Genomic DNA, 19,819 nt, shown 5'->3' with positions numbered 1-19,819 from the left:
GTCGCGTTGTAGAATGCAAAATTGCCACAATATAGAAACAGAAATCTGCACGATCGGCTACTTGAAGAAATAGTTACAATTTTAGGTATTTTAGCAGGTATTTTTTCACAGTATGGGTAAATATACAGGGTGGCCCATCGAAAACGTTCCGCAAGACATAACGGCCAAGATATATTTTTTTCAAGAAATCCAAAAACACGTCAATTTTGTTTGTGAGGGGGACAACTTTTGCCCCAAAAATGATTGTAAAATCTTCAACCCTCTAAGCGGGGGTGCCATTCCCCAACTTTTTTCAAATGGGAAGGGGGGTCAAGTGGCGCCGCAATGAAAAGAGCTTTCTATTCTCTATATTTCCCCTCTTCGTTTTTGAAAATCGGTAGAGTCATTGAGAAAATATGAAGGATTGAAATTTGAAAAGTTTATTTAAACATTTATCAGAGTAAATGATAAGGATAAATTCCTTCGACCAATTTGCTGTTTTTTCTTATTATTTCTAGATGTTTACGCATTTTCTCACTTGCCATAGGGTTGAACGATCAGGTGCGGTCTCAATATCGTTAAACTGACCTACAATAGAATTTCCAAAAATGCCAGCCCGCGACGATCAAAATCGTCTTCGTTGAGTTCTTGTACCAAATGATTTTTGTACGGGTGGAACTTGTGTTTTTTTAATATCGTTTGGACACTTGTACGATTCACGCCGGTCGCGGTCTCATTGGCTAATTTTCTTGTACTCAACGTACTATCCATGGCAACTTGGCCCAATACGAATACCTCCATAGCTTCATTTACTACAGGATTTTCCCTCTGGCTCTTTTTATTCATAACGGAACCAGTTTCGTAAAATTTTGCTACTAAATCGCGAACAATTTTGCCATAAAGGTGTTTGTCACCCAAGCAGCATTTGGACGTCGGGACAACGTTGTGTCACGCGACCAACCGTCGGGGCGCAACGTCGGCACAACCTACAACAAACCAAACCAAACCCTAGTCTGCACTAGTTTGGAGAATAATTTTTGGGTCGAAACGACGTTGGATACCGACGTTGGCTAGAAGCCTAATTTAGTACAAACTGCAACGTTGTTTAAAATCCTAATTCACAGAAATACAAAACTAATATGGCGTCTAAGTCGCGTTTTATCCTAAATTGGGATAATTATAGTAAAAATATTACTTTCATGATTTAGTTAGAGACATATGTCAAATGGCAGTGAAGGAAAACAAAACAAAAGTATTTAAGTGTGGAGGATGTTTGAAGATCATAATTATTGAAACACTTTAACCGACTCTGTAACTCGTTACCCAAGGCAAAAAAGTTAAACGCAAACAACTTTATTGATAAATGTATTGTTTCTACTTTGAAAAATACTAATGGGCCTTAAAATTAAAGAGGTTTTAAAAATTTTCTTGAATTTTTTTTTAGTAAAATGAGAATAATTTATTCGCAGTCGAAAAAATTGTTTCCGCGTGTTTTTAGGGTCAAATATTTCAAGTTAATGTATTCAAAAAGCAGGAATTGCTATTTTAGGAACGAAACATTTTCTTATTTAACAACATGGCGGCTTTCACTTTGTTGTTTTGGGGATTAAGATGGAGTAGTTCGAGTAGTCGCATACTGGACTAATAAAGTCGCAGTTCGGCCTTAACAGGTAGTATACTAGTCGCAAGATTGCCTAATTTAGTCATCCTAGAGTCTAGCTTGTGCCGCCCTCTATAATATCAATAAACGAGGGAGTGGATAAACTATCGGTAATATATGTCGATGTATATTGAAATTTAGTTTTATATGTACCTTTCTTATGTCCCATTTTAATTAAGTTTTTTTTTATAAAAACAAAAACAGCACTGAACTGTCTGACTGAACAGAACAATGAAGTGAAAATTTAAAATTTAAGGTTATGGTTCAATACAGTTGCAAAAAGGTAGTGACTCGACGTCCTACCAACGTAAGAATAAGGAAATCTAAACAACGTTGTAATTAGTAAAACAGACGACGTTTGCATAACGTTGGAACAGGTCCTGAAACTGACGTCGGAAAACTCTATATTGTCCAACGTTGTAACTACGTTGTCCGAATCACCTAAAGATCACTTAAGCAAAAAAGGTTACAAGACAACGTTTATTCGACGTCGCAGAAGCTTCCTACTTTGCTGTAGTACTAGTCCAACGTCGGCACAACGTTATAAAAACGTTTAAATTTATTTTAATACCCAAGGTAGGGAGCTATTTAGTCTGATAAATGTTTAAATAAACTTTTCAAATTTCAATCCTTCATATTTTCACAATGAACTGACCGATTTTCAAAAACAAAGCGGGGAAATATAGAGAATAGAAAGCTCTTTTCATTGCGGTGTCACTTGACCCCCCTTCCCATTTGAAAAAAGTTGGGGGATGACACCCCCGCTTAGAGGGTTGAAGATTTTGCAATCATTTTTGGGGCAAAAGTTGTCCCACTCACAAACAAAATTGACGTGTTTTTGGATTTTCCGAAAAAAAAATACTCTGGCCGTTATGCCTTGCGGAACGTTTTCGATGGGCCACCCTGTATGAGAGCTTTTGCTGGACGCGACGCTTGACGCTTTCAGCCTGAATGTACCTTTAGAGTCTATTACGCAGTACTTTCAGGTCGCTCTCGAGGGTCGGGTAAAGCTGGTGCTTTAGTAATAATTTACGTCTAAGATGACGATATCTTAAAAAAAACTAACATACTTGCATGTTCCCATTACACATATTATAAACATGACGGTTAAATATTTATCAACCTGGTGTAAAGAACGTAATAACAAAAAATGACAATAATCTATAAGCGAATCTATGAAGCTCTTTCAAATATTGGCAAATATTTAATGTATTTATTGCTGGGTGTTGTCGCAGATGATAAAATCGAAATCATATAAATATCTGTAACGGATATGGTTGTACTACAGTATGTGTTTATTTCCGTTAGTACTATTATAGTATAACGAACTTCTTTATGCCATTGATTTGATATAGTGAAAAATAGAGTTCTCGACGTAGGGTGTATGTGCAAATATTGATTATGCATGAGAATTTTCTGTTCAAAATATTTTTAAGCCTTCCTTCGAAATAATCCCTGATAAAAGCGTCTGAGAAAATAATCTGTATTAATCGGTATTTATTATACATTTATCAGTATTTACGTTATACAGGGTGTGTCAGTATTTAGGGCTACTACACCGGATGCAGTCATGAGGATATGGCATAAAAACTACTTGATTTGACAAAGAAAGCTCGAATTGCAGGTCTTAAGATCAATATGAAAAAAAAAATCTAAATCGATGAGAACTTTTACCAACATCGTCGCTTCCTTTATTATTGGAACAACACATATAGAGGAGGTAAATGTTTTTTTTTCCATAGCAACTGTTAAAATTGCCTTATATCTATCAAAAATAGTACATAAAATATTACTTTAACAGCAAGAGTAGATTAAATGACACTCTAACAGCGAGGATACGTTAAAAACTTTATTTCTTCACGCACGTTTTTTAATTGCTTCCATTTTTGAAAATTTTAGTATTCGTTTTCATAAGTTATTCGGGATTAAATGGAAGTAGTTTGGATATGGCGTTTGTCGCCTCAGCCTGAATATCTGTTTGGTAATTTACTTATTTGGTTTTGAGCCATTTCTGGCTCCAATTCAATCAGCAATCGACACGAAGGAGAATTAAAAAATATTGACGCAAAACTGAGAACTGAAGAGACAGCTATACTTATTTGTCAAATTACATAGAAACCAACGCCAACCCAGCACAATATTTTTTCTACTCGTAATAAATTCCTTGAAATAATATTTTCAGAATATATTTTACAACGTAACTCGCTATGGAAAAAAATATTGTTTTATACACGACGATAAAATTGCATTATCGTCTAGTATAAAAATAACTATTACTTTCTTATATACCCAAGTAGCATTTTCACGACTTGCGACCACATGTTTACTAAACACAACGTTGGATTAGTTACAAAAAATAGTTAACTCCCTACCTTGGGTATTAAAATAAATTTAAACGTTTTTATAACGTTGTGCCGACGTTGGACTAGTACTACAGCAAAGTAGGAAGCTTCTGCGACGTCGAATAAACGTTGTCTTGTAACCTTTTTTGCTTAAGTGATCTTTAGGTGATTCGGACAACGTAGTTACAACGTTGGACAATATAGAGTTTTCCGACGTCAGTTCTGGACCTATTCCAACGTTATGCAAACGTCGTCTGTTTTACTAATTCCAACGTTGTTTAGATTTCCTTATTCTTACGTTGGTGGACGTCGAGTCACTACCTTTTTGCAACTGTATTGTATTGAACCATAACCTTAAATCTTAAATTTTCACTTCATTGTTCTGTTCAGTCAGACAGTTCAGTGCTGTTTTTGTTTTTATAAAAAAAAACTTAATTAAAATGGGACATAAGAAAAGTACATATAAAACTAAAGTTAAATATACATCGACATATATTACCGATAGTTTATCCGCTCCCTCGTTTATTTAGATTATAGAGGGCGGCACAAGCTAGACTCTAGGATGACTAAATTAGGCAATCTTGCGACTAGTATACTACCTGTTAAGGCCGAACTGCGACTTTATTAGTCCAGTATGCGACCACTCGAACTACTCCATCTTAATCTCTAAAACAACAAAGTGAAAGCCGCCATGTTGTTAAATAAGAAAATGTTTCGTTCCTAAAGTAGCAATTCCTGCTTTTTGAATACATTAACTTGAAATATTTGACCCTAAAAAACACGCGGAAACAATTTTTTCGACTGCGAATAAATTATTCTCATTTTAATAAAAAAAAAATTCAAGGAAATTTATAAAACTTCTTTAATTTTAAGGCCCATTAGTATTTTTCAAAGCAGAAACAATACATTTATCAATAAAGTTGTTTGCGTTTAACTTTTTTGCCTTGGGTAACGAGTTACAGAGTCGGTTAAAGTGTTTCAATAATTATGATCTTCAAACATCCCCCACACTTAAATATTTTTGTTTTGTTTTCCTTCACTGCCATCTGACATATGTCTCTAACTAAATCATAAAAATAATATTTTTACTATAATTTTCCCAATTTAGGATAAAACGCGACTTAGACGCCATATTAGTTTTGTATTTCTGTGAATTAGGATTTTAAACAACGTTGCAATTTGTACTAAATTAGGCTTCTAGCCAACGTCGGTATCCAACGTCGTTTCGACCCAAAAATTATTCTCCAAACTAGTGCAGACTAGGGTTGGCACGAGGTTGTGCCGACGTTGCGCCCCGACGTTTGGTCGCGTGACACAACGTTGTCCCGACGTCCAAATGCTGCTTGGGTAGAATAATCTCAACCAAGGGAGGCACAGAGCAAGATATCATAAATAAAATAAACAAGGCCAGAATAACATTTGGAATACTCAACAATATTTGGAGATCTAGACAGTATACTCTCCACTTACTAAACTTAAAGTTTTCAATTCGAATGTGAAGTCAGTATTGCTGTATGGTGTAGAGACCTGGAAAATTGCATTGCTATTACTTCATAAACCGCTGTCTACGAAATACTGTAGGAATATTCTAGCCAATTACTATCAGAAATGGGGATTTATGAAGCTTGACCAACCAGAGGCAGGTGTATAACGAGATCAAACTCAGGAAATGGAGGTGGATTGGTCACACTTTAAGGCGAAGGGGCAACAACATCGCTGGCAGAGCTATTGAGTGGAATCCACAAGGCAGTAGAAGAGCTGATCGTCCAAGATATACATAGCAAAGGACAATTAAAAAGGAGATCGAGGCAGTAAACCGATCATGGCAAGATGTCAAGTCAATTACCAACAACCGAACCCGCTGGAGAGCGTTTATTGAAGCCCTATACTCCACGTAGGAGTAAAGGACAAAATAAAAAATGAATCTGTAACGATTTGTGTTTTATGAATTTGTAAAGGTGCTTATTCATTATCCGCACGAACGAACGAACGAACGTTCGCTAGTGGTATGGACGGGGACCGCACGATAGAACCGCACGAGAAGACCGCACGCATTTCTTGTCGAATTTCCGTGGATTCACCATTCGCCAATACTATCGAGGTAATAGTGCTATGGATCGCGACGAAGAAATAATAATAATTAGCGCCTGTTATGTAGTAATAAAATTGCTTTCAAAAAAACAACGGCGAAAAAAACGTTTTTGGGAAAGGCGATTATACCAAAGCAGATTAAGATATCGTGGAGTGGATATTCTAGAAGACCTTAGAACAGATGATCATCGACATTTTCACAACTTTTGCAGAATTTCATATGACGATTTTCAGTGGTTATTAAATAGAATTCAACATAAAATCTCTAAACAAAATACAATGTTTCGAAGAGCAATACCTGCAGCAGAACGACTTGCTATCACTCTTCGATTTTTGGGTACCGGAGACTCTTATACTAGTCTTCAGTATTTTTATAATCTTTTTGGGTTGGATCCCACAAGCAAACATTTTCCTTATAGAATTCAATTAATTTCAGGGTGTCTTCGTTTTTCCACTCCATTGTATCGACCACAAACGCGTCACCGTACGCTTCTTCACTAAACACGTCTAAACATGGTACAAAGAATACAAGGTATGATATTGCGCAGGTTCGTCGCTACGTCACAGGTGATAACAGGCGCTATTGGTCAGCACGCTCCGCGCACCAGTTCAAATCGTCAAGATGTTGTTATAAACCTGTTTTTTTTTGTTTATATACCGTCATTGAATTATCGCTAAGCAAGTTACTATGGAGCAGTGCATAAGGAGTCGGGCTAGGAAGCGAGAGACCGGAGTTCGAATCTCAGCCGGAACATCACTTTTTATTTTTTTTTTAAATACTGTTGTATTCTATAGTTTATTTTTGTAGTATAAGGAAAAGAACTATTTATTCTGTTATTTTTTAATCTCCGTTATTAATATAAATTGATTGTTAGTACAATACCTCATTTAATATAAAATAATATTCTACTTTTTGAAATGTATCGGGCCCTAATTGTACCTAAAAGTAATATATTTTTAGTGATATACCATATTGTAAACTATTTAACATTTTAGTCACTTAAAAAGTTAATTTGCATTGAATAATTGCCTACCATTAAAGGAAATTTGAGCTATATAATCCTTGATGGGCATATTCTGGGTATGCAAATACTTCCTTTAAATTTTGGGTGTCGTTCAACCGATTTATTCTCAAAACCAGAAACTTCTACATATAAAAAGAAGCAGAGGTCACTAATTATAATAAACTTCACCCTTGGTATTACTTCCACTAATTATAATAAACTTCACCCTTAGAATTACTTCTATCACAATTACAATACGTTCATCTGCATTGGCATTTTCTACTTTTCGATGGGAAACAATAAACTTCCCAATATTTTTTAAATGATGTAACAATTCCTCTTGTGGTTACTTTTCCATAGATATCCTCAACTCTGTCCTCATGTGAATTCAGAGGCAATGAAAATGAAAATTATTTACCATAAACATCGCAAACTAAAAACCTAATAAACAATTTTATACCGAATATAGAAATAAATTCAGTATTCTTACCTATCGTCCAAATCCATGTTAATAGATAATTATTATTTTTAAATATATTTTTGGAACTGCTGGTTTTAGTAATTATTAAATTAAACGAACTAAAAAGTCTTAAAATAAACAATTCTTAACCATAACCCCAAAAATTGCAGATCTCCTGTCAACTTTCTTTATTTTTTATTTATTCATTATTTTCCTAGTGACGTCACAGGTGGTATGCGCGAACTGAACGAAATTGGAGCCGCTATCGATCATACCTTGTATTCTTTGTACCATGACGTCTAAACGCCTTTGATGTACCGACTCGAAGCGGATGGTCGAGCGCACGAACGAACGAACGGCCGCATGCGTTCGGTCCCCGTCTAAATATACCGCACTTTTATTCGTTCGTTCGTTCGTTCGTTCGGATAATGAATACGCACCTTAAATCTGAAAGCGCACGCAGGCGAACGCCTTTGATGTACCGACTCGAAGCGGATGGTCGAGCGCACGACCGAACGAACGGCCGCATGCGTTCGGTCCCCGTCTAAATATACCGCACTTTCATTCGTTCGTTCGTTCGTTCGGATAATGAATACGCACCTTAAGAGGTTGTCAAAAAAAGGAGGATGTCTCAAGGCAGCTCTTCCAGTATAAAAAACTTCTCATATAAGACCAAGTCAATTTATTTTAGTTCGTGTCTATGAAAGTACCTAGGAACGATCTAGCTAAAAATGCCGCAAACACTCCACTAAGTGGACCAGAACTGTTCTGCTTTCCAGTGGCGGCTTAACCATAAGGTCAAATGGTCAATGTCCCCCCAAAAAAATCAGGAAAAACCTATTTGAATTATACTTTTTGTAAATAACTTTTTTCATCCAAAGTATTCTAAACTATTCCCAAAAACCATCATTTGTCCAATTTTTGCTTCAAAACGTTTTATTTTACCCATCTTCTCTTGCCACGCCCTTTCTAATTTGAAGTTCAATAAAACACAAAGTTTACTTAATCTGAATGAGTTGCATAGAGGCCACTAGCTTTTTAATTTTAACAGCCGGGTGGTCGGGGTTCAAAGATATTATTAATATAAAGGCGCCACGAGATGATACTCTACGAACTCGGCAATAAAGATGTAACTATTAAGTAGACTTCAACACTAACCTCGAACTGTTGAGTGCAACTATCATGAACTTCAAATATTCTATAACTATTTGTACTTAAGTGACTCTAACTTAACTATGAGACTAGACTGTAAATAATACTACTAAAAATATATAAGCAATATATTGAAATATTAAAAAGTTAAATAGGATATATAAAAAGTTATTATATAAAGAAAAGAAATGAATGAAATGTAATTGAAGGTAAATGAAAATAGATGTAAAGTGAAATGAAATTTAAATCAATAAAACTAAAAGTATGACGTCATAATCCCCCTTACTTAAACTACGTACAAAATCCTGGGTAGATTACAAATATCAAACTAAATCTAAACAGTCTTACTCTAAGTCTTGAAATTACTCGGAAGTTCCTCCGGTTGAGCTACGGTGTATAGCTATGGGTGGCTACGACGGTGTACAGCAGCTCAATGTGATGTCACTGGAGCCCACGGATGTCAGCAGAGATACAGATGCATGGCAGGTGTTTCAAATGATGAACATAAAAAACCCTAAATAACATTGGTTGTCTTAGAAAAGAGCCTCAATTATAGAACAAGGACTAGCACAACGTGTAGGAGTTAATAAAGGTAATAAAGAAGGACTAATCAAATCTGAACTTTACCTCAACGAGGGTTTATGATGTCCAACGGGTAACTCTACACACGGGCAACAGGAACGGATGGAATTCTGGACTGTTCTGTGCTACGATCTGTATCGGTCTTCTTGCTCTACAATTACGAACAACCAAATAAGATTTAAGAAAGATAACACTCAACTAATCTTTCTACACCACGTGGGCGTGGAAAAGTCGAAAACCAGACAACAATATGAACAAAAATCAGTTGAGCATTGACTTAGAATAGGCAGAAGAATTATAGCATACTTTGCAACTGTTCGGGGAGTTCTTGGGCACGTGGAATCGGAATATCGGTCGGAAGATTTGGCTATTTAATCCCTTACGGAAATTGGTCGGTAGTCCATACAAATCAACAAAATCCAACCACGTCTCTAACCAAATGTGTTTCGGAAGCCTTAATCCTTCTCTAGGAAGACCTGTTAACTACCAACAGGAAATGCTTCACGAAACGGCAGCCAGTTCTTCACGACGACACTCTTCAGTCGGTGGATACTTCCTTCACGGTGGATATTTCCTTCACAAAATCAGATTTCAACCGGAAATCTCCCTCCAGGATATAGATAGAGAACTATATATCTCGACTAGTCCAACTCACAAAAAGGCATAAATAAAAAACGACGTTCTAGAATATTTTTCATTGTCATATTTCATATCCGGTCAATGAACGAACTTATTCACAAATTCCCACCATTAAATGAACGAATTGCACACTGCGATCCACATCAAAAATAACCAATTTAACTACGAAATTTTATCTGATAATTATAAAATTTCAATAACCAAAACAAAGGATAAATAAATCCAAAAACATCTGATTTGATCTGACAGTGACAAGGGACAAGTGATGACCAAAGATTTAGAGAGATGGACAAAAATTCTAATGCTGGGCGGTATCCAGTAACAATATTCTGTGGCTCTATAGCGCGGTGTATATCGGGTTGCATAATGGTAAAATTTAAATAAAATAATATATAACAATAAAATTATAGTAAACATGATGCAAAAATAATAGCGATTTGCGATATTTTATGAGCTAGCACACAGAGGTCGTTGCGAGGAAATTTGACTGTTACACTCTACTGCCGGTCAAAATTTCATTTTGTCCTTCGTTCCCGCTATGTTTTGCACGTATTAAACTCCAAATTCTGCGGCTCGTAACGCCAACAAGGTAAGGTATACTACGTATAGAAAATATAATGGCTAAAGTGCAATAGATATAGTTTATATTGGCCATCGACCGCGCCATTCATAACAGGATTTCAGTCGTTGTGTAACGACTAAGTCTCTTAGCGATGTGCACAGTTTCTCGGTTTATTTCATACGTTTGGCAACGTGTTTACTGTCCTCTCTTTGTTCAGTACATTATAAACGCCATTGTACTCTTCTTACATACGGAAATCTCGACCCAAGACTAACCTTTGCCAGCCCTTAGTATATGCTTTTATATTTTTGTGACATTATTATTTATGTGTATTTTAAATAAACCAAACTTAACCGTGGTCGTTAAATTTGTCGTCAAAAAAACAACTATCGCATGTCGTCGACATTGTCGACAAAATTTGTCGTCGACAAACTCTGAAATGCATTCTGGTGTTCCTTAGAACAGGAATTTCGCTATTTTTGTCGTTGGTTTCTCCTTCCAAATGAAACAAAAAGAAAGGACAAAAAAAATTAAGCTTTCTTGTGAATGGTCTTGTGTGGTGAGTTATAATCATTAATAAAATTCATGTTTTATTGTTAATGGTTGGCAAAGTCTCTTTTATTTTTAAAACATATCGTAAATATGTCGCAAACTACAATTACTTGTAACTTGTGACTTTTATCAAGCCGCTGTTAATAAAGTAATCGCGGTATATAGATAACAGTCTTAGATTCTGCAATTGTTGAGCCAATTAAGGATAAATAACAGAGCTTAATTAGTTTTTTTCTTGTCAATTAAACAACTTAGTGAAAATCTTCTTTAATATCTTAACAATCTTGTGATTTTTCATCTATTTGTCGTATTTTAAAAATATTTTTAATCAGTTGCCATACCTATCAATACTAGGTCGTAATCCGATGTAATTGCTAAATAAAACACTAATACTATTCTTCTATTCTTCTTCTATTCACTAACTAGTTAGATGTTGTCAACCTAAAGTGAAGATTAAAGCACTTCATAGATGTTCGATTTTCAATGTCACTTAATATACAGGGTGGTCCGAGCTGTATTCCGCAAACTTCGGCAGCATATTCTGCAGATAAAAATAAGTAAAAAAGTTTGTATAAGTGTATGTCCTAAAATGCTTAGTTTGGGAGATACAGGGTGTAGAAATTTCATTTTTATTTCGATTTTTCCCAAATAATTTCTGAAGTAACGTCAATATTTAGATGAAAATTGGAGTCTGGGAGTTTTTTGACATGAGAAATTTGATTTTGTTGTCAATATGACTCCTACTTGTAGAGGGCGCCACCTACATATTTTTTAACTGGTTTGAAGAGTAATAACTTTTTGTCCGTACCTGTATAAAACTACTGAGTAAAAAAATAAACATTCACGATGTTTTTTACGTAAAAAAAGGCTCTTGGTAAAAATCGCTACGAGTAATGGTTCTGGAGATATTTGGAATCGAAATCATCAATACCTCTGATCATTGACATAAACTAACCAAGTTGACTAAATTGATATTAGACTGAAATCATAAATTGTCTTGAACTAACTCTAAATATCTTGAAAACGGTTGCTCGTAGAGATTTTTACCAAGAAACATGTTTTACGTAAAAAAATCACGAAAATGTATATTTGTTTCACTCGGCAGTTTTATTTTGACTATTTCCTTTCTAAATATCTTGAATAAAATGATATCTCGCAACACACTTTTTCCACTATATGAATAAATTATTTTTTTATTTATTTTTAAGTGTAAATCTAAACATAAGAACAAAAGACGCTAACGCTCGACTTATATTATACCCGAACAACTTTTGCTCATTTTTTGCTCGTTTTTCGCGTAACTCGAACCGCGGGCCCCGGCGAATTCCGACGCGACTACTGCGGCATCTCCCGCGTATTGAATATCAAAGTTTTAATTGAATCGTTAAAGAAGTTCGGATAGTGTTTCACAGGCTAAGGAAGGAGAGAGACGGGGATAAACGGAGATATAACGAGAGGAATTAGAGGACTTTGAAGTTTTGAAGAGGACTGCGAGTTGTGTGGTCAGCGCAGTTTGGTTAGCTCTTTTTTTTATTCGGTTTGTTTTCGGAATAAACTCTCGAGATTTTAACTTTTAGTTAGAGTAATTAAATGCTTACTTTCAAATACTACGTCCTTATTTATTAATTAGCACTTATATACAGGGTGAGTCTTAAATAAGTGCAAATATTTTCAGGGCTGACAGATATCAATAAAAGAAACATATTTTCTCTTTACCGTTTTTCAAATAAGCTATCTTACTTTGAAACTTTAAAAAAATGTTTTTTGTTTAAAGTTTGAGAACCACTAGATCTTTTCTGGGTTTTCTTTCTTGTAAATTAAACCTACTATGTTGCCATATTATCCTGAAATTGTTTTTAGCCGACCATACCAACAGGTACGGTAAGCTATTAAGATCGGCAAAAAAAAAGTTTTTTTAATTTCACTCAAAATAAGTTATTTGGGCCATAAATGACCTAAATACAAAGACATTATAAATATAGACCGAACATCTCATTCATAAATACTCGTTGGAAGTGTATCAAACATTCCAATGTGTCAAACAAGGACAGAAGAGACAGAGAAGTCTAAAATTTCCGACCCCGGCAACTAGGCGCATTTGGATTGTTCTAATGGCCAGTGGCGTATCATTTTTTGGAACGAATTTAATTAGTAAAGTAAAAGTAAAGTAATTAGTAAAATGTTTACTCCATATTAATATATTACATTAACACTTTTTCGTCAGATGAGTTTTGTTAAAAGGTCTAATATAATAATATAATCAATATCCCACATATACTTATGTTGAAACGTTAGTAGGTAGTTTTCGAAAATCGCTCCAACGTCGATTTTCAATTTAAACTTCCAGTTAATTCTATATAAACTTTCAGTTACTTTTGAATATTTACAGGGTGACTCAGGCTTCCGAAACAGTTCTATATTAGGTTTGTGGTTGGTGACTTTTCTTTCAATTTTTTTTTTCAGAATATGGAGGCAATGGTAAAGCACATTTTAGACATTTTTGTAAACATAGGTGGCCGGAACATATTTTCAAACTAAAGTTGTAGATTTGCCATTAAATTTCCATTCCAGAAATATCTAGGGTTGCCACCTGTCCTTTTTTGAAAAGGACAGTCCTTTTTTCGAAAATAACTTGTCCTTTTGACTTTTTTTTACTTAAAAAGTCATTTTTAGTTACGTATTTTCCCTGAGAAAATTACCTACAGCAAACAGAAATATTATTTTCGTCCAAATTTAATTAGAGATGTTATAAAACTTATAAATAATTTTTTCTTGTTTAGAATAGGCAACATTATTTAGAACTTCCCGTTTAATCTCAAATGATAATTTAGGTTTTAGTTTTACCTTTTTTGATCTTAAAAAGAACTTTTTAAAATTAGTAATTAGTAACGATTTAGTTAGTTCGCAATCGATAGCTTCCTGTAAAGTACTGTGTAATAGTTGTTTAATCTTGTATTATTAATAACTTCCTATACCTAAAATCAATATTTAATAACAAAATTGTGTTTTTTTGAAAATATAAGACAAGATTTGACTTTCGGTCTTCTTCTTGTATTATGATGGCTCTGATACGAGGCAATTACCTTTTAGTCTCTCAATAGAAGGCATTTATAATTAAAAGTATCAAATCTGTGTGCTACAGTATGGGATTTCTGTCGCATAATAATGAATATTACGTTTATTTACAAATCCATTACTTTTAAAGGTAGCTTCATCTTCTTTAGATAGGTAATCAAATTTTAGTTAAATGTCTCAATCTTCATGAACTGTATTAAGCATATGTATTGCGGTTTGAATCACCCTGTATGTTGACAAAAATATTTTGAAAATGTGCGTTACAATGGCCTCCATCTTATGTAAAAAATTGAAATAAAAATTACAAGATATTATTTTCCTTAAAAATGTAAATTTTTTATCCATTTTACTTCGAAAAACAATCCTTTGCTTTCTGATTGATGAACTGCACCACCATTGAACAAAAATTAGTCGGTACCGAAAGTACCGAAAAAGAACGAAAAATCCCGGTTCCTAAGAGGCGCGGCACCGAAATTTCCGGTTCCGAAAAACAGCTCCGGTGTCGGAAACCCTAACCAGCATGCACATCTCAGATGTCAAGAAGTGGTTCTAATTCAGCTCGCAATATTTGACCCAAACTAACTAACACGGCAAACTAAATAAAAACTTGTAAACAGCTAGATATAAAATACTAACAAATGAAATATAATACCATATAATCGAAAAAAACGGCGTCCAGTTGGCTGGGAAATGAACATGAATGACATTTCCCATATAAATTTACATATAGAATGACAGCGATCTTCATTCCATAGCCATCGCTGACGCCGTTTTTTCTCGATCATACGGTATTTCTCAGTACAATTTACTCCAAATCCCTACATAACGCTACGTAACACTAATCCCCATTTACCGATTTAAAAGCCACTAACAACTTAATGTCGCCAATGATTGACGGTCGTTCCCAGTGACACTTGTTCCAATTTAACAACAAAGACGCCGACAGCACAAATTACAGATACGCAAGCCCCACTTAGTATACAACGATAATTATGTTATATTTCTCTCTTTAAAACACAGATATAAAGTGTTAAATTGTCATTTTCTGGTGTATTGGTCTGTAAAATTGGTACCACTTACTAATATACGATTTTTTTTAATACAATAATATATAAAGATCAACATAAATTAAGTATAATAATGGTTTTCGTGAGTGTATTATTCTTTTTAAATAAAAAGTGAAAAAAAAAATATTTGAGAATGGATGTAGAACTAAGTGTGTTTTGAATGAGTCATGTACGTCACAATCCATTAAAAAAGCAAACATAAATACCCAGTAATTTCGTTGGAACATAAAAAACCAATTCATTCTGACCGCAAGGCGTTTGACTCCGTGAATGATAATGGGATTTAAAAAATTCACCCCTTGGGGAATATAATAGTGGGTGGAGTATTACATTAAGGGTCAGTAAATTTGTGGTCTTTTAGACACAATGAAATGAAAAAAGAATGCTTGAGCTCATGAACTTTGCATAGTACTTCAAAAAAAAAACATTGAGAAGAATAATAATAAAAAAATAGAAAAACTAGTAGGTATGGCGACACTTGAGCCAGACAGCAGACTTCTACTGATTTCGCTGTCTGCTTTACTGTTTTGTTGTTTATTTTACCGTTTTTACTGCCTGCTTTATACTTTTGGCCGTCTGTTTTACTATTTTTACTATTTCATTTTCTGTTTTTGCTATCCGTTTTACTGTTTTGGTTCTCTATTTATAGAGGTATAAAAGCTGACAGCATAAAAGCAGTAAAACAGATAGCCAAAACGACAAAAGAAGCATTAAAAATAGTAAAACAGACGGTCAAACAGTAAAACAGACAGCAAAATCAGTAGAAATCTGTTGTCTGGCTCAAGTATCCCCATACCTACTAAAACTTTATTGTCAAAAACGAAGATACCCGAGATATTCTAGATGTAAACAGTTGCCAGTTCAATACTTCATATTGACATAATCGACATAATTCATCAATAAAAACCATACCGGGTGTTGCATCGTCGGACGGGACATAGGAAATCCCATGTAAATTTTAATGGGGTCAATTATTGGCTTCCCAAATTATTTTAGAGAATAATTCTATTTAGGTTTATTGAAGAGCACTAAAACCCACATTCAAAAGAATAATTTTAGATATTTTTGATTAGCTCGTTTACGAGTTATCGCCGATTTCTTTTTAAATATTTCTCCTTTCTTATGGCCCTGTATTTACTTATGAGCACCAGTCAAGGTAAAAAATAACTGTCAAATGAAGTTGTCATTTCAGAAATTTACCTATTTAGTGCTTTATTATTATTGAAAGCTCATTCCTGCATCGGAAATCTTAAAGATGTATTTAATATACAAATTAATATGAATTGAAGTAAAATGAAGTAATAAATTACAAGGTTAATTATAGTATTATTACAATATCCAATAACTTATTAATTTAGGTAATATTAAATTGTTAGAACTTTAGGATTTAAGATGTTCAAATATTCCTCCATCGACTGCTAGACAATAATCCAGGCGATCATAAAATTCTCTTCTTACATTCGCTAGTTGGTAAACTGAAATTCTATTGCATTCGACAGAAATATCATTTTTTAACTCGTCTAGATTTGGGTATTTTTTATCCTTGTATATCCTGTTTTTTAAATGGCTCCAGAGAAATAAATCATTTGGCGAAATATCAGGAGACCTTGCTGGCCAATTTACTGTATGATTTAGGCCAATAACGTTTTCGTTAAAACTATTGTCTAAATATTCCCGAACAGCCAAGGTACTATGTGCCGGACAGCCATCCATTTGGTACCAAACTTCCTGATTTTTTCTAGCGGCATCATGTAAAGCAGGTAAAATATGATTTTCGAGTAGTTCCAAATAATATTCTGCATTTAAATTTCGCGTAAGAAATAATGGCCCGATAATATTGCGTCCGAATATCCCTGCCCAAACATTTACTTTCTGTGGATATTGCGTCCTTGTTTCGACAAACCTATGTTGGTTTTCTTTGTTCCAATCTCGATAATTTTGAACATATTGGGTTCATTATTTAAGGTAAACGTGCATTCTTCAGGGAAACATATGTTTTTTAAAAATTTCCTATCCGTGTTTGCTCTTTCCATCATATCAAAACAAAACGCCTGCCGCCGTATTTCGTCCCCATCTCGTAGCTCTGGGTGCTTTTCATATTGGAAGGAATAGTATTTATGTCGTTTCAAAATTCGAAACGCTGTAGTGTGATCTATTCCTATTTCATCCTCAAGTTTCCTTGTGTTGATCTTTCCATCGTTCTCTTCCACGCACAATAAAACTTCCAAGTCGGTATCATTTCTTGCATCTTCTCTTTGTTCCTGTCTTGCTTCACATTTGCAGTTATTTATTAGGGTACCTTTGGTCTCAAATCTCTGGATATTCCTTGCGATTGTAGATTTTCCAGGTATCGGTCTATTCGGATACAGAGCAGCAAACATGTCCGATACCTTTTGAGAACTATTTCCTTGATAATACCATTTAATCATCAATACTTTTTCTTCGGTAGTGTAATTCATGGCTAATATTTTCGATGTAGGTATGAGTTTTTAATAATAATAATAAAGCACTAAATAGATAAAGTTCCGAAATGACAACTTCATTTGACAATTATCTTTTACCTTGACTGCTGCTCGTAAGTAAATACAGGGCCATAAGAAAGGAGAAATATTTAAAAAGAAATCGGGCGATAACTCGTAAACGGGCTAATCAAAAATATCTAAAGTTATTCTTTTGAATGTGGGTTTTAGTGCTCTTCAATAAACCTAAATAGAATTATTCTCTAAAATAATTAGGGAAGCCAATAATTGTCCCCATTAAAATTTACATGGGATTTCCTATGTCCCGCTCGACGATGCAACACCCGGTATACGAAACAAGATACATTTGATATTATATATTTTCTGTTTATTTTTTCAGATTGATCACACTTTTTCTGCATGCTTATATAAATAGTCTGTGACTACTGTCAATGACGTTTTCGTTTTCAAATTTTGAAAAAAGAATTTTATTAAGTCTGTGGTTAAATCACTTTTAAATAAAGAAATGGTTTGTGTACATTTTATTTGTCAAAACAAGCTTGCGTCAAAACAAATCAATGCAAAGGATAAATCGTAATAATTTTTTATACTTATGTCAATGTATAAAATTCTGTCTAAATTTTTACGGAAGACTGTCTTATTTCTTTTATTTTTCAACTGTTCCCACTTGATCGTAAAAGTTAAGCGACATTAAGCAAAGGGTGAGTTTGGATGGATGACCTCCTGATAACTGTATCATACTGTTGTCCAAAGATAAAAGTAAAATATGACAGACCTAACTAATACCATGATTTTTGTCAATTGGTTCGATCAAATTTATGTGAAGACCAAAATCAGATCGCAGTGATCGTCAACTCTGTTGATTGCTTCAAAAATAATAAAACAATTAGATACAAAAGTATATTTTTTTCCATAACAACTGTTAAAATTGCCGTATATCTATCAAAAATAGTAGATAAAATGATACTTTAACAGCGAGGATAGGTTAAGAACTTTATTTCTTCTCGCACGTTTTTTAATTGCTTCCATTTTTGAAAAATTTTGTATTCCTTTTCATAAGTTATTCGGGATTTAAATGGTAGTAAAAGTAGTTTGGATATGGCGTTTGTCGCCTCAGCCTGAATATTTGTTGGTAATTTACTTATTCCGTTTTGAGCAATTTCTGGATCCAATTCAATCAGCAATCGACACGAAAGAGAATTAAAAAATATTGACTCAAAACTGACAACTAAAGAGGCAGCTTTATTTATTTGTCAAATTACATAGAAAATAAAAGTTTTTTCTTCACTAGAAACATAGTACAATTTTTCGTCAGATTCATATGGCATTATATGACTCATTCTGTGATCATATCTGGATATTACTTATCACTTATCACAACACAATTTCTCACCTTTAGATATTTGAATACATCCAAAAAACAGGAGACAATTGATAAACCACAGCCACATTTTCACAGTTTTCGTCATTTCTGTCACTCAGTTAACCAAAACGTTTAAACCTCAATAAAACCATTCCATCAATATACTTTTATCACTACGACTAAAGTCACTTTTATTTTATTTATTTATCTGAACAGATCAACCACATTCCATAATCGATACAGTAGTTTGAGTTCGCATTTAACATAATCCAAGTCAATTCACTAAAAACCATTAATATTTCTACGCATTTCAACATTTTTCGGGGAGAAATACAAAAATCCCGCCGGGGTATCTACCAACAGCGTATCGGTAAACAAAAGCTCAAGACTTCGATCGCCGTCGGGGCGCGCTAGCGTCAGTAGCGGCGTGCGCTCTCTTGCGGCGCCGATGCAAGACTGAAAGCTCCAACAGGACGGAACCGGGTCCTCGTGAACGGGGCTTTATCCCCGCCATTTTCAGGAACGACTTTCAGCGCCGGTTTCAGGAGGGAGCGATGGAGGATTTGCGAGCTTTGGGCCGGGGTCGGGCGCTTTTTGGGGCTCGTATCGGAGCCCCGAAATAAAATCTGGACAATTTTTATGATCTCAACGAAGTTAAAATAGTAACATATATCGTTTTAAGCTACTTAAATTATTAAGAGTAACTGTATTTTTCCAAAACTGTTTTATATTGAAAGGGTGCATGACAACATTAATATTGAACCTGTTCATCACCTGTAAAAGTAAGTTACTCTGTTATTTTAAATGGAAC

At 34.4% G+C, this 19,819-nt stretch overlaps 1 protein-coding gene across 1 annotated transcript in view; it reads right to left on the bottom strand.

Annotated features, from left to right (window-relative positions):
* The window catches only part of LOC115881079 (roundabout homolog 2-like), a 550,912-nt gene extending 531,463 nt beyond the window's left edge, over positions 1–19,449 (bottom strand). The window contains exon 1 of the mRNA XM_030898441.1: positions 19,039–19,449. Within this exon, the coding sequence (XP_030754301.1) occupies positions 19,039–19,114 (76 nt within the window). The 5' untranslated portion in view covers positions 19,115–19,449. The remainder of the gene's footprint in view (positions 1–19,038) is intronic.
* Between the last annotated feature and the right edge of the window lie 370 nt (positions 19,450–19,819).

Source organism: Sitophilus oryzae, unplaced genomic scaffold (assembly GCF_002938485.1).
Source record: "Sitophilus oryzae breed Bouriz unplaced genomic scaffold, Soryzae_2.0 scaffold_1693_pilon_pilon, whole genome shotgun sequence".
In the NCBI taxonomy this organism is placed as follows: domain Eukaryota; kingdom Metazoa; phylum Arthropoda; class Insecta; order Coleoptera; family Curculionidae; genus Sitophilus; species Sitophilus oryzae.
Note: the sequence above shows the minus strand (reverse complement) of the source record. Positions and strands in the feature narration are given on the sequence as shown.